This window comes from Equus quagga, chromosome 7, assembly GCF_021613505.1.
Source record: "Equus quagga isolate Etosha38 chromosome 7, UCLA_HA_Equagga_1.0, whole genome shotgun sequence".
Classification (NCBI taxonomy): Eukaryota; Metazoa; Chordata; class Mammalia; order Perissodactyla; family Equidae; genus Equus; species Equus quagga.
This window is the reverse complement of record NC_060273.1, coordinates 98,867,941-98,889,494: the sequence shown is the minus strand read 5'-3', so window position 1 is coordinate 98,889,494 and position 21,554 is coordinate 98,867,941. Positions and strand designations below refer to the sequence as shown.

Below are 21,554 nucleotides of genomic sequence, written 5' to 3'. Positions count from 1 at the left end.
AAATTGATAAGTAGAAATAGCCAGGAAAACATAAAGTGGAAACAGGGGAGAAGCTTAGAGAAAAGAAGGAAAAAGCAGGGAAAAAAGACTGTCAATTGTATAAAATTCACAGACCAGAAAAGTATAAAGACACCACCAAAAACTAGTTCACTCTGTCCCAAGCACCCAACAGCAAACAAAACCAGAATGGATAAGCCTTTGGCAGACAATTTTAGAAATCTGGGGGCCGGCCTGGTGGCACAGCAGTTAAGTTGACACGTTCCGCTTCGGTGGCCTGGGGTTTGCCGGTTCGGATCCCGGGTGCGGACGCGGCACTGCTTGGCAAGCCATGCTTTGGTAGGCATCCCACATATAAAGTAGAGGAAGATGGGCATGGATGTTAGCTCAGGGCCAGTCTTCCTCAGCAAAAAGAGGAGGATTGGCAGTAGTTAGCTCAGGGCTAATCTTCCTCAAAAAAAAACAAGAAATCTGAATATGACATTATATTTCTCAATAATTCACAAACAATATATTATATGGTATATTTATATTAAATACTGGGAAACCAATCCTGTAAATTTGATGCTTATAATGCTTTAGCCAATGAGAGCACGATGATATCAAGCTAAACGAATGCTGGTGTTATCACAACAGTGCTCATTTATGAAACAACTGTTACCAATTCGTGCTTTAACAGTGCTAAAATACAGTCAAACTATCATCTATGAAGTGAAACAAAGGTCTCTAGCTTTTCTGGAATATGCCCTTTATAATATATTCTATGATTCACTATGACACGAGCAGCAAGACACTGCAATGTGGTATGATTTATGGGCTGGATCAAATTTTTAGCTATTTCCTTCTCATCCAACAAGTCACTAGCAGTTTGTTTGTGCAAGTTTGTGGCATCAAAATGTGCACCTGATTTAATAAGGAGATTCATGATGTCTGGATGGTTGTTCAGAGCAGCGATATGTAGGGGACTGTTGTCATCGGAGTCTCTGACGTTCACATCAGCACCACATTCTATCAGTATCGCAGTAACTTGCAGAGATGGAAATTTACAAACAGGGTACCGCCCTACACACGTAGTATTCTTGTCCACAGCCAGATGAAGAGGACTGAAGTTATTCTTTCCCCTCGGATGCAGCTTAAGAAATCTGTATATAGTCTGCTTTTTGAAATGGTCCTGTTCTAGAGTACAAGAAACTTTTTCTAACAAGCAAATTAAGTGCAAAATGATGGAAAGAGCCTTATTTAACTGTAATGGGTCAGCTGGACACTGAGTTTGCTTGATAGCCCGCTCTATTTCAAGGACACTTTTGCAAAGTATGCCCATAAGATCATCAAATGTAACAGTGGTGCCCAGCAGGCCTTTAGCCCTATCCTGTAGCATAAAAGAGAACAGTTCTGCAAAAGATAATAAGCTGCTGGCAGTCATTGGGCTTAAAGGGTCCAAATTGTTCTGCTGCATATCCAAAGCATACTTCCATAGGTTGATGCATCGTTTGAAATTTCCAGAGTCTGCATAGACAGCGCCTCTATATCTAATATAGTAAGAGGTATCAGGATGAGAAGGACCAAGAATACGTTCTCTAATTAATAGTGCCTGCATTCTCATCTCATCGGGATCAGCAATCAGACATTCTAGTTCTTCTGCACTGTTTACCTCCTTGGCATAATCATAAGCCATTATTAGTGTCTGTGGTACTGGTTTGCTAATTATATTAGTCCTATCACTGTATCTCATGTTCATTGCCTTTTTCCAGTATTTCAAAGCCCCAAGTAGATCTCTTTTCTTGTCTACAAATGTAGCTCCCAGCAGCTCTAGAGCATTGATCCGTTCTGTCTTGCTGGTCTGTGCATGGTGAGTCAGAAAATCCACAATATTTGTGTGACCAGTCACACTTGCTGACAGAAGGGGAGTCATTCCATAACCATCCTTTTCCATCTTGGCACAATACATAAGAAGCATCTTCATAATGTCCAAACTTCCAGATTCTGCACAGTCATGCAATGCAGTATTTCCTTAAGGAGAAAAAAGAAAAAGAGAGAACATATTAATACATGTACGTACTTTAGAACCTAAACAAAAGCAGGCAGCTCCAAGCCACTCTTAATGGGACATATTTTCATTTGATTACAAGAAAGAAAAAGATCTCCAACATCTAAAATAGTGTCTGAAACACAGTACAGGTTAAAGAAATACTTAAGTTTGTTGAATAAATGAAATGACCAAATTAGGCATTAAAAGCTATCCAAAGTCACTATAAATTCAAAATTAATTCATAGCTTCTTGGTATTTTTCAATAATGTTTTCAAGTGCACAGTCTATGCCTAAAAACTGATAAAATGAAATTAACTGACTATTCGCAGTTTTGCTGACAGTCATTTAACTTTCTGGGTCAGCTTCCACATTTATAAACGAGAAATCTAGTCTACAATATCTAAGATTCTCCAATTTGATTCTGATAGTAGTCAGAAATTATTTTTTCAGTATTTCTGATTGCCAAGTGAACTTTAGCTGTTTTAGTCAAAATTCTTGGTAAAAAAGTACTTTCCTCAAAAAGCTCCCATAAACAAAACAAGTCCAATGAAATCTGAAAAATATGTGGGTGGTTCAATACGAACTTTAAAAGGAGACATCTGAAGTGTCCTTTCATAATGGATTATTTTTCATTGTAATTTAATTTTTTAACCATTCTTTTTAGATGTACTAAATGTTCTAACACTGTCCTGTTCTTCCCACACATGGATTAAAACTGACAACAGCACTGGCACATTAGTAAAAGCCTGTATGGAACATATTAAGACATTATAAACACCCAAGTATTTTAGCTACCTAAGTTTAATGATAAACATTTTACTAATTATCAAAACAGAAATCATCATGTAGACCTTTGATATTTACATATAATGTTTACAGAAAATTTTAACACTGAGTCATTTTAGGCACGTGTACAGAAACAAGTTAACATAGCTGGCTGAGACAGCTATCCTTACAAAGACTTACTTGCAAGGATAGCCCTTGGTTGGCTTCTGGGAACTTACCTGGCAAATAGTTTGAAGATATAAAACCTTCCCCAAATGAGAAAGGTAACTCACTGTTTGTATAAACAATACATTTTATGCTGAACATCTGCTTTCCTTGTGGGAGTCTAGAATTTTGGGTATGTGCTTAGCAAAGGGTATCTACATAGTCAGCCTCTAAAAAAATCATTGAGTGCCGAGTGTTTAATGGATTTCCCTGGGCAGAAATATTACACACAAGCATCTATGTTGCTAGGGGAAGACTGCTATACGTGACATCCCTCGAGAAGGAGACCACAAAAAAAGCCTACACATAGATTCCTCCAGACCCCAACCTATGCCATTCCCCTTAGGATCCAGCTGCATGTCCTTATTACATCACTGTAATTAATCTTAGCTGTAAGTACAATTATATGCTGAGTCACCTCCAAACATGAGGGTGGCCTTGGGGACCCTGACACAGAATGTGTACTAGCAAGTGGTTTAAACCTCAATAGTTCACATAAAAAGCTACAACTAAAATTCTAAAAAGCAAAAGCTATAACACATTAAGACTTTAATTTCTGGGGCCAGCTCCGTGGCCGAGTGGTTAAGTTCACACGCTCCGCTGTGGCAGCCCAGGGTTTGGATCCTGGGAGCGGACATGGCACTGCTCGTCAGGCCACGTTGAGGCGGCATCCCACATCCCACAACTAGAAGGACGTGCAACTAAGATATACAACTGTGTATGGGGGAGTTGGGGGAGATAAAAGCAGGGGAAAAAAAAAAAAGACTTTAATTTCCCCACAAGTTTATCCTGTTTAGTCTTTCATGATATCTACAGGGACTACATAATTATCTGGATATTTTTATTCTGACCCAGAATTTCAACGGTCTACAATGGAATGGTGTCTAATAGAACGTTTTAGCAATGTGTGTGGTAACCAAGCACTGAGAGAGCCCAGAATTTCTGACTACTGATGTTCATTTGCTCAAAATAATTTCAATTAAATATGATTACTACTCGGTATATTTTTAAAACTCTTTTGAATTAAGAAACCCTAATATTACCATTCTTCTCTAAGAAACAGACTATTTAAGAGAAATATGACTATAAAGAGAAGGCTTAGATAGTCTTCTTTATTCACAGTAACATAAAATCAAGAATAAGAAGCTAGCAAAAGCCAGTTTCTTAACAAACTGAATTGCTGTATTGGAAAAATACAGAAAATATGTGTGTGTGTGTGTGTGTGTGTGTGTGTGTGTGTTTTGAATCACTACATGTTGGAAAAAATGGTTTATTAAAAAAAAAAGACGCAAGACTTTCACATCTAGTAACGGCAGAGGTAATATGATCGCCCTCCCACTAAGGACAAGAAAAGCTGAAAAATATATTTTTAAAAATCTGTGTGACAGCATGTAAGAGCTAACAAGGGGACAACATCCAGGAGAAGAAAGAAAATTAGAGAAGTAAAGTTTAGAATTCGAGAAAGCTTTCCTCAATGGCTTCTACCGATTCTGGAAGAGGCAGCTGAAAAACTGAGCAGAGCTTTTGACAACCTTGCAGGGTGAGAGCAGAACTGGAGTCCAGAGCCCACTAAGAAGGGAACTTTGAAATCCTCTTACTCTTTGGGTTATAGCTCTGAAGGGATGCACTCCAGGAGTTAAGGTGAAGCGCAAACAGACCAGCCACCACAGGAACTGAAATTCAATTTAAAATCATCTTGATATTGAATTAAAGTAATCTAGGATTGCTTGTATACACAATAAAAACCCAGAAGCAAATGCAAATACCATTTGGAGGAAGATATTATCATACTAGGGCCCAAATTATTTTTCCATATTGTTCATATTGGTATCCAATCAAAAATAATGGACAGAAAAGAAAACAAGGAACCACAAGACAAAAACCAAGAGAAATAAGAGCTGACAGAAAAGACCAACAGAAGATTCAGATAATACAGTTGTCAAACACAGACTTTAAAATAATAATTACACTTAGCATATTCAGATAGATTAAAAAACAATTCTGAGAATTAGACAGAAAACTGGAAACTACAAAAAAGAATCGGATATTCTAGAACTGAAAAACTCAGGTGGCTTTAAAAAGCAGACTACACACAGCTGAATAGAGAATTAACGAAATAGAAAGTAAGTCAAATGAAAATACACAGAAAGCAGCATGGAGGTGAAGGGATAAAAAAGGCAGGAGACTGTAAGAGACAGAGGGAACAATGTCAGAGGGTTAACATACTTAAAACCAGAATTCCAGAGGAAGAAAACAGACCCAAAGTGATACTTAAAGAGATAAAGTCTAAAAATTTTCCAAAGCTTATGAAAGATTAAACCACACATTTAGTAAGTTTTACAAACACCAAGAAAATCACAGTGAGGCACACTACAGCAAAACTGCTGAAAACTAAGGACAAAGAGAAAAATCTTAAAACCAGAGAACAGGTGGAAATGAGCAAAAGAGCAACAATTAGATTGACAGCAAAGTTCTCATCAGGAACAGAGGCCAGGAGACAACAGAATGATATCTTAGGGGCACTAAAGGAAAATAACTGTCAACTTAGAATTCTATATCCACACCAAGAATAAACGTGAACTAAAGGACCATTTCAGAGAAAGAAAAGAGAAAAAAATTCAGATATTATTACCAGCAGACCTAAATACTATAGGGTGTTCTTTAGGCAAAAAGAAGATGAGCCACATGGAGTCCTGGGGTGTAGGTATAAATATTAACAGAAAGGGTAAATTAGTGGGAAATCTAAATCAATATTGACTTTGAAAATAATAATGTCTTGGGGCTGCCCAGTGGCGTAGTGGTTAAGTTGGTGTGTGCTGCTTTGGTGGCTTGGGGTCCACAGGGTTGGATCCCAGGTGCACACCTAGCACCACTCATCAAGCCACACTGTGGCGGCATCCCACATAAAACAGAGGAAGGCTGGCAACAGTTATTAGCTCAGGGCCAATCTTCCTCACAAAAAATAATAATAATGTTTTGTAGGGCTTGAAATACATCTATCAATAAAATGCTTGATAGCAATAGCATAAAAGTAAGGAGTGTAATTAGAGTTTAAAGCATTCTAAGATTTCTGTATTGCTTGGAAAGAGGTAAAATTAGAAATTTATGTTAGCTTTTGATTAAGTCAAAGTAGTACTATCTAAGGTAACCACTAAAATAGTAAAGCGTACGTATACAATTACTACATATTCTCTGATATAGAGAAAAAATAAAATAATGAAAAATAATCCAAACAAAGACAAAAAAGAAAAAACAAAGAATACAAAATAGGGCAAACAAAAAAGTAGCTAGAAGATGAAAACCCAAATATAACAGTAATTACATTAAATGAAAGCAAACTAAATGTTGCCATTAAAAGACAAAAACTGTCAACTGAAAATACAAACACATAAAACTCAACTACATGCTGCTAACAAGGGATACGCCTTAAATATAAGGACAGAAAGCGGCTGAAGTGAAAAGATGGGAAAATATATATACCCTATACAAAAACTAACCATAAGAAAGCTATCTGATATTAAAATATCAGACTAAGTAGCTTTTAAAGCAAAATGCACAGAGATAAAAGGGAAACATTTTATAATGATATAAAATTCAAAACACAGAGATATAATTCTAAATTTGTTTTCACCTAAAAACATAGGTTCAGGCCCCAGCCCTGTGGCTAAGTGGTTAAGTTCGTGCACTCTGCTGCAGGCGGCCCAGTGTTTCGTGGGTTCGAATCCTGGGTGCGGACATGGCACCACTCATCGAGCCATGCTTGGGTGGCATCCCACGTACCACAACTAGAAGGACCCACAACTAAGAATATACAACTATGTACTGGGGGGCTTTGGGGAGAAAAAGGAAAAAAAAAACTTAAAAAAATAAAAACATAGGTTCAAATTATATAAAGCAAAAACCAACAGAATTACAAGGAAAATCAGACACATTCACAATCATAGTACATTTGAACACACCCATCTCAGTACAGAAGACCAAAATCAATAACAATATAGACGATTTGAACACAGTTAACATATTTGATTTAACTACATATATAAACAAACACCGGACTCAACACTGTAGAATACCATTTTTCTCCAAGGATACACAGAATGTATACAAATATTGACCATACTCTGGGCTATAAAGTGAGTCACACACAAATGTCAAGAGACTGAAATCACTGAGAATGTTCTAAGTCCACAAGGCAAGTTAAAACATCGAAAACAAAAAAAAGAAACCTACAAAAATCTCCATATTTTTCAAATTTAAAAATAGACTTCTAAATAATCCATGGGTCAAAGAAGAAATCCCAATAGAAAATAGAAAATATTTCTAATTGGATGATAAAGAAAACACTAAATAACAAATCTTGTGGGATATGGCTAAAGCTGTGCTTAAATGTATATTAGAAAAGAAGAAAGGCTTTAAAAAAATAGCTAGTTTCCATCTCAAGAAGTCATAGGGAAAAAACAGTAAACTTAACCCAGAGAAAGCAGAAGCAAACAATAAAACGCAGAAATTAAGAAGAAAAAGGTATCGGTATGCTAGCACAGCATTTTTTATTTTCCTAAGTTTATTAACTGTTGCCCCTTTGTAATCTTAATAACTATGCAAAGTAGAGAAGATAAACTTATTCTACAAAGAGAAAACAGACAAGTTCATAGTAAAACATAAACCCATGCCTCTCATTTGCCGTTTCAGTGTTCTGCTCACTTCTGAGGTCATATTTTAAATGCTGGTGATACTAGACTCCAATGAATAAGTTACATCTAATGTAAGCCAAATCTCAGAATAAAACTTCCACCAATCACATTACTTTCCAACTCGAAAGCTTCTATGCTTCTGCTAAGGAAACAGCTGAAAATCTTTTAAGAGGGCTTTCAAAATTCTACAGCACTGAATCTCAAAGCACTATTTGTGCGGAGGTAGGAGGGCAACGAGGAAGAAATCTATACTTTTAGAAGGCATGTTATGTGAAGTAAAGTTTAATCCTGGTTGGTGGGAATACACATAAAAAGATAAACTATGGGAAATGGATTTTAAAACACTGAGAAATATTCCTCTACCCTACCTCCCCAGCCTCATTCCTCATCATCTTCAATATGAGTGCTGCACTGTGAATCTAGCCCAGGACTTGGTAAACTTTTTCTGTAAAGGACTAGCTAGTATTTTAGGCTTTGCAGGCCATAAGGTCTCTGCTGTAATCACTCAACTCTGCCACATAGCAAAAAGCATCCACAGGCAATTAGTTAAATTAATGTATATGGCTGTTTTCCAACAAAACTTTACTTCTGGACACTGAAATATGACTTTCAAGTAATTTTCATGTCATGAAATATTACTCATTTGATTTTTTTTCAACCATTAAAAAATATAAAAACCATTTTTTAGCACTCAGGCAAAAAATGGGGTGAGCAGGATTAGACTCCTGGGCCATACTTTGCCAACACCTACTCTAACCCAAAAGACATTATGAATACGTGCCATACATAAGGGAGAGATTCGGCTTATGCTTCACATCACTCCATCCTAGCTCTCTCTCCCAGCACCAGGAACAGTCCCGCTCACTCCCACCTCCATGCCTCTGCTCTTAATTTTCCTGTAAAACACTCTTTCTTCTTTACCTTTTTAACTTCTTGTCCTTCAAGTTTCACCAGAAATTTCAGCTGCTCAAAGAGGCCTTCTCGGTTATACCATATCAATTTGTCATTTTGAGAATGCCTGGTAGGTACTCATATTACATCTACTATTATAATATTATGTAATACCTTAGCATAATGTTACTGCTTCACAAATAGGCTTTCTTACCTAAACTGTCTATTCCTAAAGTACAGAGATCCTATATTTCCTTTACATCCCAGATAGCGGTTAGCACACTGTTAAAGCTAAGGTAGATTCTTAAATTTTTAATACTTGCTATCATAAAAAGTGATTCAAATTTAGCTTCTGAGGATAAAATAAGCTTAAAAAGTAAAATCTTAGAAGGAAGGGATCTTCTTAATTACTCTAACAAGTTTATAATCACCACACTTTCATGCCCTAAAAGCCTTGAAAAAGAAAAGCATAGTTTTAAAGCAACTATAATTTTTGTGTCATGTCTCCAAGTCTCTTTACATGGTATGTTCTGATAGAGTTGTAATCAGTACATAGACAACTGTTTCCTGCTTTTCACCTACCCCAGAGTCATTTTGTCATGTTATGTTTCTACACTGTCTATATGAACTACATAGATACCACTTAATCATTCTTAATGGCTTTACTGTGAAAGTTGAAGTAAAGAGGTATGTCATAAATTACATAAACACTTCCCTGTTGACGGACACCTGCACTGCTTCAGAATTTTCACTATTAAAATTAATGCCTAAAAACCCATAAGGACAAATAACAGACCAGTGATTGTCAGGGGGTGGGTGTTGGGAGAGAGGTTGACTGCAGAGGGTTAGGGAACTTTCTGTCCTGTCTTTACCGTAGCAGTAACAGTATGTTTGTCAAAACTACAAATTACAACATATGTTTGTCAAAACTTACAGAACCATATTCTAAAAGGATGGATTTTATTCTATATAAACTATGTTTCAATAAACAAATGACAAAAAACTTAATGCCTACCTTAAAAAAGAATCACACGTGATAGCTTAACACACATCTTTAATTCGCTTCCAAAGGACTAATAAAATCTTTTAAAGTTCCACTTGTATAGTACTCTTTCTAGCACTGGAACTAATTCTTGAATTTTAATTTATATTACCTCTATATCTAGGTATATAAAATATTTTCCTATGTCTGGTCACAAATTTTATTTTCTTTTACAATATGTCTATTTATGTTCGTTTCTGGGCTTAGTCTGACTTTCTATATATAAGTACTTTATAAAATGACAACCAGTTGTACGTTATATTTAATGTACATATTTTCCTCTATCGGTTGTTTCATTCAACAGTGTTAGATATGCTGTAAGTATTAACTGCAAGTTCTTGTGAAAAGATATAACAAGCTGAATTAAATAATCAAGTTACTACGTTCTTGTGACTAGTCTGTGCTAAGTTACATGCCAAAGACCAATAATATCATTACTTAATTTTGGTAAGTAACTTCATTGATTTAAACTTCCGGTGCAAAGCAATATATGCCAAGCAATACTGAAGATTCAACTCAAATATTTTCCCTGGGTTATGTGCCCCTTAAAAATGCTTCCATAATACATGATTACCCTTTCAAAAGATTTTGTATCTCTACCTTACTATGTCTTATTTTTGTCTCCTCGGAGAAAGACAATTAAAAATAGAACACTAAGTTCAAAAATAAATACTACCAGGCATCTTAGACGAAATTAAGGATATTTAGCATTGAAATTTAATGAATTTACCTTTAGCTAAAAAAAAAAACCTAAGTACTGTATTATGCAGTTCTCAATGCCTGATTAAGAAAAAGCTCATTTGAAGAAAAAAATAAAATTTCTGCTACTGAACTCATAATGGAAATTTTTTATGACTTCTCAAAAGACATGTTTGTTAAATGGACATTTCTTAAAAATCAAGCTAATGGTACATTAAGTGTTACTTCAGTTCAAGTATTTCTGCAACAAGTTAAACAGTATGATCTAAACACATTAATTTTCAACTATATAATTTAACATGGAAACAGTGCTAAGAAAATTTGGAAGAACAAAAAGTAGCCATATTCACTGGGATGCTTCTGGAATTGATACTAAGGGAAAGAAATTATGGGAAGCACTCATGCATTAAGCAAGCAATATTCCTCAAAAAGACCTATCTGAGGTGCCAATCTTAGTTGCTGTTAATTTTAAAGAGATCTGTAATCTTTTGACAGCAGGTACATAAAAGACAGGAATTTATGTTCAACTGTGAAAATTTAGGTGCCTAACAATGGGGTGAAGATTTTTCTAAAATAAGTAATCCAAAAACATACTAGTATTTTGAGTAAGAACTAGTTTGAACCTAAGAATGTCCCGGCTCCAAATCAGGTGTTTTGGTTTGACTAAAAGATATTTATCTTGATTGTCTGTGATTGTTAGCAATCAACCACTTAAATCACATAAGAACTTCAACACAGCATTTATAAATATTTCAATTTGGCTAAGACTACTTAGACTCACCAGGATCAAATTAAGTTAGTTTCCAAACCACTCCCAAGTAGTAAACAGAATTTATCTTTTTAAAGAAACAAAAACGTCCTCATAAGGGCTATAAAATATTTAACAAATACAAAATGTCTATTATAATTTAAATTGCTTTTTCTAGATCAATTCAACAGATTCTGCCATTTGTAAAATCTTCACATAGTTCAAGCTGTGTGTGTGTGTGTTTCCACTATAGGTCAAATAAAGTTGTGTTTCTCAAACTTTCAAGTACAAAATCACCAGAGTATCATAGTAAAATGTAGGTTCTAACTCAGTTGATCTAGGATGGGTCCAAGTGATGCCAATGCTGCTAGTCTTTGCTACTTTGAGCAGCAAGGTAACAGAGGAGAAATCTTATTTTCTTGTTTGCTATATAGATATTTGCCATATAGCTAACACATCTAATAGCTATATCAAGTCATCTGAATATAAGTTTAAAAGGAGGGTTAGGTCACAGCCCTGTTTTACACGATACAGAAACGAAAGTTCACCATTCCTCTATCTTCTCAATTTAAACATTATATGCCATGGCAGGAATAGGGTGTGTTTTACAACTAGGTTACACAGTTTGATCCACAGAAAAGTTCCTGTCTATGTAACAAGGGGTATCAGTAAACCCTGCAGTCTATTCTTAACAATTTTCTTAAGTCAAATCCACGTAATCCACAGTTGAATTTTTAAAAAATTAGTTTGTAAAATAAAATCCAAATTGCTGTAAACAATACCATCGAAAGAGTGAAAAAACAATTCACAAAATGGGAGAAAATATTTGCAAATAACATATCTGGTAAAGGACTTGTATGCAGAATATACAAATTACTCTCACAACTCAGTTATTAAAAAAACCCATCAATTTAAAAACATGCAAAGGATAGGAGGACACTTCTCCAAAGATGATATGTAAATGGCCAATAAGCACATGAAAAGATGCTCAACATCATTAGGCACTGAAATAAAAATCAAAACCACAATGAGATACCACTTCACACCCACTAAGATGGCTATCTTAAAAAAAAAAAAGAATAACAACAAATGTTGGTGAGGGTGTGGAAAAACTGGATCCCTCCTACGTTGCTGATAGGAATGTAAAATGGTGCAGCCACTCTGGACAACAGTTTGCAGTTCCTCAAAAGGTTACCATATGACCCAGCAATTCCACTCCTACATATATGCCCAAAAGAAATGAAAACATACATCCACAGAACTTGTTCATGAATATCCGCAGCAGCATTATTTCCAATGCCAGAAAGTAGAAACAATGCAAATGCCTATCAACTGATGAATGGATAAATGTAGTATAGCTATACAACGGATTATTCAGCAATAAAGTTCTGACACATGCTACAAAATGGATAAGCCTTGAAAAGAAGCAAGTCACAAAAAACCACATATTATGATTATATTTATATGTTATGTCCAGAACAGGCAAATTTTTAGAGACAGAAAGATTAGTGGTTGCCTAAGACTAATGAATGGCTGGGTGACTATTAATGGATATGGGATTTTTGGGGCAGTGATGAAAGGTGATTGTGGTGATGGTTGCATAACTCTGTGAACATACTAAAAATTATTGATTTGTACACTTTAAATGGGTGACTGGTACGTGAATCATGTTTTAAAATCAAAGTATTTGCGTCTTTGTTACATAAATGTGTGAGTTTTGACAGAAGCAGCAAAGGGTCTTTTATTGTAATAGATTTATCTGGAAATGCACAAAAACAATTCTCATCTCTCCTCTTTATTCTACTGTACTTGGCATCCATTCTTCTTCAGCTTTGTAGCTGGGACTAAGCTAAATCTATAAGAAGTCCTTTGTAAAGATGGGAAGGGGGCGTGCCATTACAACTGCATAACAATGCTGATTCCAAGTATTTTATTCCAGAAATCACTAATTGGTAGGTGTTAAGGGAGGAGGTGAGAAGGGGTAGAGAGAAACACTTTAGGGTATCAAAGGAGCACTGGACGGTTGCTCTGCTCAGAATGTTTCCCTTCCCCAGGTATACTCCAACACCAGAGATACTTAAGGACAGGAGTTCCAAAAAAAAGAATAAAAAATAGAATCAAAGACAAATTGTGCCAAGATTACCAAATGGTCCCCTTCATTAATTCTTTGTAAAGGCACTGAGCTAGGAGCATAGAGAAATTTAATAATACAGGTTCCTGAGCTCACAACAAAGTTAAGTGCTAAAGAACATCTGCATCCACAGAGGTAAGATACATTCTTACTGACTCAAGGGGGATGAGGAATTGCCTTTGAAATGGGTCTTTTTTTTTTTTTTTAAAGATTTTACTTTTTCCTTTTTCTCCCCAAAGCTCCCGGTACATAGTTGTATATTCTTCGTTGTGGTCCTTCTAGTTGTAGCATGTGGGACGCTGCCTCAGCGTGGCTTGATGAGCAGCACCATGTCCGCACCCAGGATTCGAACCAACGAAACACTGGGCCGCCTGCAGCGGAGTGCGCGAACTTAACCACTCGGCCACGGGGTCAGCCCCCTGAAATGGGTCTTGATATCAAGTAGCATTTTCAAGGCTAAGAGCACCAGAGCTAAGGGATCGGGACTAAAAACGACTACTGTTAGTGTAATTTCAGGAACATTAAGCAACATAAATTGATGAAAACCTCAACATTACAATTCAGACTTCATTACAATTCCTTTTCCTGGCCATTCTACTTCAGACTCTATTCAACTGCAGTTTTTCCCAAAGGGAGGGAAAAAAGAGGAAGAGAGATGTTTTATTCACATTTGCATCCAAGTGACTTCTTTACCTAGATCTCTCCTCACCTCTGTCTTCCTCACATACATTACTGATGTCTCAATAGCATAAATCTCTAGAATGCCAAGGGCTTCCTGAATTTTGTTTTAAACAAATAAATTTAAATAATCAATAAAGGAAAATCTGATAAAGATGAACTCAGTGAGGTAACCACATGTACCCAAAAGTCAATAAGTAAAGCTTAACCTCTGCCTTAAGTTCATGTTGCTGCCAACAACTCTAAAACAGCAGTAGTGTTCAGGATCTACTCATTTTCACCAACTTCAGTTCAATTCTGTGAGGGTTCACAGTTCAAAATCCAATCTCCAGGGATAGAGGAACACAATGGATATTTCCCTACTGAACACAATTTACACATCATCTACAGCTTAGCTTCTCCAACTAGTCTCCCCAAGGATACAGGGAAGTGTACCAAGGAATACAAGAGGGAAAGGGAAGTGTGCCAAGGAATACAAGAGGGAAAACAATGAACACGGAACAACTCGAAGGAACAACTTGATGATCTGGAATTAAAATGTTAATGACTTCAACTAGTAAGTTATTTGAACATTATTATTAAATCAAAATAAATACCGACATGTTACAGAGTAGAATGAAATTTTAAGTCCCCCTCTTAGTCTTCTCAGCAAGTAGGTGTGTTGAGGTAACCATAGCTGAGAAGAGCATTCAAAGTCAAGAAAGAAAAGAGAACTTCAGCTTGTAACACTCTCAGATAGTCCTGAAGTACAGTGAAATAACCTATCTACGCGACAATAGTCATTATCTTCGTCCATTATCGTACTACCAGCAGTTCTTAACTTACAGGGGAGATTTTCTTTTTGAAATTCCTTTGCATTTACACTGGGTTAAAAGAAAAAAAAAAAGCATTTCTAATTTTTTTTTTTTTTACATCTTCTTCACTGAAATACATCTATACCCTAAAATGCCTATACTATGGAAGAGAAATGATATAATGCCTGGGGTTTGATTTAAACTGCAGAAAACAAAAGGAGGGGAGGAAGAAACGTATTTTTTTAGAACTTTTGCAAATGTGGCTAATTGTTGATAAACAGGCAAATGAACTGCCTGAACTAGCTCTACTCTCAAACTCTTTAAAAGTTAGCTATACTTACCATGTGCCCACATTGATTTCTCCCTTTTCTGTATCCCTATCAAGTTCTACCTGTACCACTCATTTTTCCACAATTACTGTCTTAATTTCTTACTTCAAGTCTCCACGTATGCATTTATTTCCGTACTGAAAAGACTACAAAGCACACTCCTTGCTATCAAGGAGTTTATAATCTTTCCTCTCTTACCTCCAACACATTCATTCAAAAATCTCATTTACCAAATACCCACTATGGGCCAGATACTCTTTCTAATGCATGGATGCAAACAACAGGTCTCTAGCCTCAAAGAGATCACAATGTAATAGAATGAGAATGTAGTTAGATGCATTTCTCTAAAGAATTCCCAGTTATTCCTCTGTTGAAAACTTTCACTGGCTTACCACTCCATAAAGAACAAAATCAAACTCCTCTACCTGGAAGTCAATGTCTTCTATAACCCAGCCTTGAGTGCCTTTTGGTCCAAATATGCCTAGTTTCCAATTCCTGGACCTTCCAAGCATATTTCTCAATATGCCTTTCCTTATGCCATTTCCTAAACCTTAAAAACTGTATTAAATCCCTTCTGCAGATCTGAACCCCCAACAATCCTTTCAAGTCCTAGTTCAACTTTTCCAAGAAGACTTTCTAGTCACTAAACTTTTCTAAAATCGTACCAGATTTATACCATTAACAGTTAACAAATTAGCAGTTAACAAATGAGATGTCCTGTATGGTCTCATAGCGTCCACAATGTCCAACACAATGCACTGCCTACAGAAAATGCACAGTAATTATCTCATTACCAATTTACTCAATTCCCTTGTGTATCTAAAATGATTGACCAATGTGTGAGGACAGTGTGTCCTCTAGAGCCAGTCTCCCCAATTCCAACTCAGAGAGCTGCTCTACTGGTCTGTAGTACTCAATCAATCACTTTTAGCTGCTCAATTCCCAGTGGAATTTGGGTGTAAAAGCAGAACTAAAGGTCTTAAGTAACTTCACCATAGATCCGCAAAGTCCTATTCAGAGTCAAAAAAAAAAAAACCAAAAAACATAGGAAAGAACCAAAGAAAGCCAAAGATGTCTATAACCATGAAGTGCTGAGATCAACATGATGGCTCTGAGATGGGCTTGTCTAATCACTTCCGATTTGGGGTCTACAGTTTTAAATAGCAACCAATTCTCCTGTTTCAAAAATCAATTTTTGTGTTAAACTGGAGAAGTATTTCTAAATATCTCAAAGTTTTTCTCCCCATTTTGAATGCCATAGAAGAAGGAACCCACTCTCCCCTCAGGTAATGAGTTGGTTGGGATAAAGTATTTCCAAACATCTAATAGAAGAAAGCACTTCTGTTGTACTTACCATATTTTGGTTTAAGTATCTGCTTATGAACCTGTCTCTCCAATCAAATCATGAGCTCCTCAAGAGCAGGGAATCAAGAACTGGATAACTTGTCTTACTCATCTTTGTATATCCTAAGTCTAACAGCCTGGCACACTGAGAGACTCAATAAATGCTCTCTTAATTAATTAATGAATTCCACCTTAGGTTAAAACATGTTCAAAATGCCAACAGCCTGTTAAAAAGTAATGGAAAGAGGTTAAATAATACATTCAAACACCAACTGCCTGTTAAAAAGTAATGGAACACAGAAGGCACATGCATTTTATATTTAAGCAGACCAAGCATAATTTATTGGAGTTTTCTTTCTTCAAAACCATTTCCAACGGGTGACATAAAATTTCCTAAGGAATGATTTCATGTTATCCCTAATCTTATCAGGCTTTTCCACTTTTTGGTTGGGAGTAAAAACGTGGGAAAAAACTCTTTTTTGATGCGCTTTCAGATCCTTCTCCAGTGCTTCTGCCTTAGTTTAAACAGGCTCTTGCATTTTTACTACCCTTTAACCCACAAAAAAATCTGAAGAGTCAATGAGAGAGTGATTATCAAAGAATGGAAGCTTCAGGATCAGAGTGGGGGAGGGTGCATATGTACTTTAACCCTTTAACCTGCCCCTAGCATTCATTAAGAATTACTATTGAAATTAAAAGGCACCATGAAAAGGTAAAAGTACTGCACACAGTGATACATATTATATATATATATATATATATATATATATATATATATATAAAATACACATAGGTAGGTATATATATATGTAGGTATATAAAATTGAGGCTATCCAAAAACAATTTTTGGTGTAAAATTGTTTTCTCGTGTTACATGTAGTTTTTTAAAAGGCATGAATACTAGATATTGATACTGGGGGGAAAATGACTAGAATTAGCAGAACATTTAGTCAAAAGTGGGAGCATACACATCCTCACATAAAGGCTATACGATGATGGTGATAAAAGGAACATTCTTCTGAAACAGGAAAGGTAATCAAGTTAAATACTGTTCAGAAATGCTCACAAAACTATGATCTATTCATAGTATAGTTCTCTCATACCTTATATTTCCGGAAGTATATAAAGCAGCTTTGAAAAACATAAGATAATTAGCACCAGTACTGGTCTCTCTTAAGAGTTTAAAATATACCCCAATTTGACTTAAATGTATGCGTTTATCAACAATCCATACATCATTAAGCTGATGAATAAAAAGCTCAAAACAAAGAAACAAAAAATCCAACAAGTCTAAACAAGCAGCCATACCTTTTAATTCTTTCTCTTCTACTTATGATTTCAAAGCATTCCCAATATTAAAATGATCACTTAAGCAGTAACTTGTCCTTTAAAAATGAGCATTCTTTAAAAGAATGATTGTTTGAAAAGAAAAGTTATCTTGTCCTGTGACCCAACAATCTACCTCAAAGATAATCAGGAGCAAATGAAAACATTTCTAAGAAAGAATGTTTACATAAACATTTTTTATCACACTTAAAAGCTAGAAGCAATGTAAAACTCCATTAGTAGAAGAGTATGCACCCATTGAAATTAAGGAGCTATGATTAGTAACATTAAAGATAACATTTATTAAGCTTAAAAAGAAAAAGGTTATAGAAGAGCATATAAAATAAAATTGTACACATATATCTACATGCCAAATTAAGAAATATCTTTGGAAGGGTTATCTCTAAGTGCTAGAATTTTGCAGGATTTTTATATATCCTGTGGAAAAAAAATTTTTGACAGAAAATCACAATGAGCTTGTGTCATTTTTATAACAAATCTTTTTTAAAAAAGATGATACTAACTTCAGTAAAGATGTCCAGTAACTATGTAGTGCCCGATAATTGTGTGGTTTAGCCTCTCTGAAAGGCAATCAGACACTATCACAATGATAAATGCACATTCACTTCGATTCAGCAATTCCACTTACAGGTATTTATAATACAGCTCTTCTCACACAAGTGTGCAAAGACACACTTGTTCAAGAATGCTCACAACAGCATTGTTTACATTGGGTGTGACCTAACTGTCCATCAACAGGGATTAGATAAATAAATTATGTACATTCATACAATGAAATACTGTGTAGCTATGAAATAGAATGAGGTAGCTATGTGTGTTGGAGTTGAATGACATCCAAGATAAATTAAGGTTTAAAAAAACTAGTTATGTATCAACTAACAGAGAGGAAAGAGGGAGGGAGAGAGACACAGTCAAGTATACTTGTATTTGCATAAACTCTCTCCAGGACACAGAAAAAACTGTAAATAGTGGTTGCCAGTGTAAGGTTAGGGGTCTAGAAATCAGGGGTGAAAAGACTTATTTTTCATTGTAAACAAGGTAAACCAATTTGTATTGACTTTTTTTACCATGTACGTACGCTACTTTTAAGTTTTAATAGTTTTTAAAATATGGGCAGTGAATTACTTTGCTGTTGTATAAAGACATTTAAGGAAAAAAAGGTTTTCAAGTATCAAAATTATGCTAGCAAAACAGTTATTTTTAAAGGTTTAAAAAAATTCTAAACTTTCATTTGCTGCTTTAAGTTTATTACAACCGCTGAAAATAATACACAATTGTAAACCTGAGCGCTTCTTCTGGACAAGGGTGTTTACTTTGTTGCTAGCCAACAAATCCACATCTGTTTAACCCAGTCCTTGTTCTGCTCTCTCAGTACTGTAGCAGTTTTAAAAACGTGCCTTCTCTCTTGCTAGATTTAATACCTGTTCTATATAAAAGGATTTTCTATTGGCCACACAATAAATGGGAAATAAGGGAACAGATTTTCTCCTTTTCCATTGATACTAATCCTTCCAGGTCAGTCTGGCCTAGCCTTCCCCGATGGAGTAACAAATGAAATGCCGACCTAAGACAAGCAAGACAATGACTCACTAGACATAGTAGTTTCTACTCCAAGGGTGTTCTAAAAAAATTAAAGCTAAGAAAAATATATTACATTGACGCATACTCTCAAGTAGATTAAACACAAGCCTAAGGTCTCAGATCAACTGCCACTAACATGCTCTGTAACTTTGGGGAATCTATTTTCCAGGAATGGGAAGTTACTCCAAATATGAGACAGAAAATGCTGCCTAATACAGTGATAGAGATCTTCTTATCACACTAGCTCAGGGTATTATAAAATATCAGAGAAACAATCAACAAGGTTATAAGACAGGTCTGTCAATGTCGGCTTACTCAACACCACTGCTTATCAAACTTCCTGAAAATAAGCGGTAAACTCTTAAAAGATAAAAATGAAGAAGCTGAACTCACCTTTAACACTTTTTCTATTAACATCTGCCCCCTTTTCAAGTAAATACTGAGCAATCTCTTTGTGTCCTTTGTAACACGAAATCATCAAGCACGTATGCCCATGTCGGTTTGACACTTCCAAATCAGCTTTGTGTTCTACAAGGTACTTCACTATTTCCAAATGGCCATCGAAACAGGCAGCTCGGAGAGGAGTTGAATTGGTTAAAGTCGTGTTGTTGACAGATGCTCCATGATTTAACAAAGACTGAACCACCTTCAGATGTCCTGCTGCAGAAGCGGCCCACAACGGGGGAGCCCCCTCAATGGTTTCGCCATCAAAATTGACGGAGCCCCCGACTTCGATGGAGGCACTGCACTGCTCCAGGAGGAATTCCACCATGTCAAGGTGCCCATACCGGGCGGCCATCAGAAGTGGCGTGGCCCCATTGGTTTTTTCAGAGATCAAGGAGGAAACCTCCTCTTTGGATTTGCTTGCCAGTAACTTGGTGAGAACCCGGAGTTTGCCATCCCGAGCTGCGTTAAATACTGCTGTCTTTAGATCCATTTATGTCCAGTTGAGAGGCTGCGCTTTATTTATCCTTCAGAGCAAAGCTCCGGCTTAACTCTATCCACCCAGGCGAGAGTTACAGGAACCAAAGTTCAGTGTTAATCACTGCACCCCAGAACGGATATAAAACCAGGGTCAGTACGTTCTGTCCTATTGTCTTCCAACATCTGACAACCAGAGCACCAAACTAGAGAAAGAAAAAAAAAGTAGTTTTGAATTTTCTACAGGTGAAGACAAACTATTTAGGGTTTCTTAATTTCTACTCCAGGGGAAAAGGGAGGTAAAAAAGCGCCAGACTTTAGGGACTACTCTGCAACCCCAAAAAAGGGAGGAAAGGCGAATACAAAAAAAGGTACACACAGAGACCCAAATGTTTTGATGGGAGGCAGTCTCTTCTCTATATACGGTAAATTTAAACACTACAGGCAACCGGTTTTCTCGCCTCCTAACCAGCCAAGCTTTGTTCTAGTTTTGCTTTGCACCAGAAGAGTACAACCGAGAGAGACAGGAGACGCAGGTTCAGAACTGCTTCTCTTTCCCACATCTGCAGAAGGGAGAGGGCCAAGGGCGCCAGGCTGAAAGGCCTCATTGTGGCCAGGATGGGTCTCGAGAAGGAACAAAAAGGTCGGACACAACAAACCGCGGAGCTAAAGCCCAAAGCCTCACCCGAAAGCTTCTTTCCTTTAAAACTCCTCGGGGCTCTCAGGAAATCCGGCTGCCTTTTAGCTAACTTCGCCCGCCCCATCTTGGTCCCCCCCACAAGACATCTGCAGGTTCCCCCAACCCCAGACGCCCCTACATAACCTTCACCTCTACGTTTCCCAGATGCGGCAGCCCCTCCCCAAGCTCCTCGCTTGATCACGACCCCTCGTCCTGCCACCCGCCGGCCCCCCCTCTCCCCCGGCGGGCCGACGAGCCTGTGGCCTCTAGCCCGCCGCCCGCCTTCCACTGCCGGTGGCGCTCTCCTTCCCCTTCCCCTTCCCGCCCAGGCCTCTCTGCGGGCGCCTCAGGCCGCGGCCCGGGCTCGGGCAGGCCGCCGCCGCCGCTGCCGCTACTACCTGCCCGGGGGCTAGTCCTCCCCGCCGCCGCTGGCCGCTCGCGCTCGGGCCGCCCCCTTCAAATTGAAACCGTTGTCCCAGCCACCCGGGCCGCCGTGCTCCGCCTTCGGCCGCACAGCTCCTCCATGCCCCGCGCCCCACAGGAATGAATCCGGCCGCGCCGCTCGCCCCGCCCCGCCACGCCAAGCTGCCTCCCGCCCTCCCAGTCTGCGCGGGCTGCAGCGGCTGCCGCGACGGATGGTGTAATGGGCTGAGGGCCGGGGGC

The 21,554-nt window shown here is 37.4% G+C and overlaps 1 protein-coding gene across 2 annotated transcripts; it reads right to left on the bottom strand.

Annotated features, from left to right (window-relative positions):
• Nucleotides 1-345: 345 nt before the first annotated feature.
• FEM1C (fem-1 homolog C) lies at nucleotides 346-21,554 on the bottom strand. 2 transcript variants are annotated; one of them, XM_046666596.1, is made up of 3 exons: nucleotides 21,290-21,554; nucleotides 19,685-20,418; nucleotides 346-2,007 (listed from the first exon to the last, which is right to left on the bottom strand). In XM_046666596.1, exons 2-3 carry the CDS (start codon nucleotides 20,226-20,228, stop codon nucleotides 698-700), a joined length of 1,854 nt encoding a protein of 617 aa, XP_046522552.1. In that variant the 5' UTR covers nucleotides 20,229-20,418; nucleotides 21,290-21,554; the 3' UTR covers nucleotides 346-697. The 2 variants fall into 2 exon arrangements, with proteins under 2 accessions (XP_046522552.1, XP_046522553.1); XM_046666597.1 differs by lacking the exon at nucleotides 21,290-21,554 and adding an exon at nucleotides 20,898-21,044.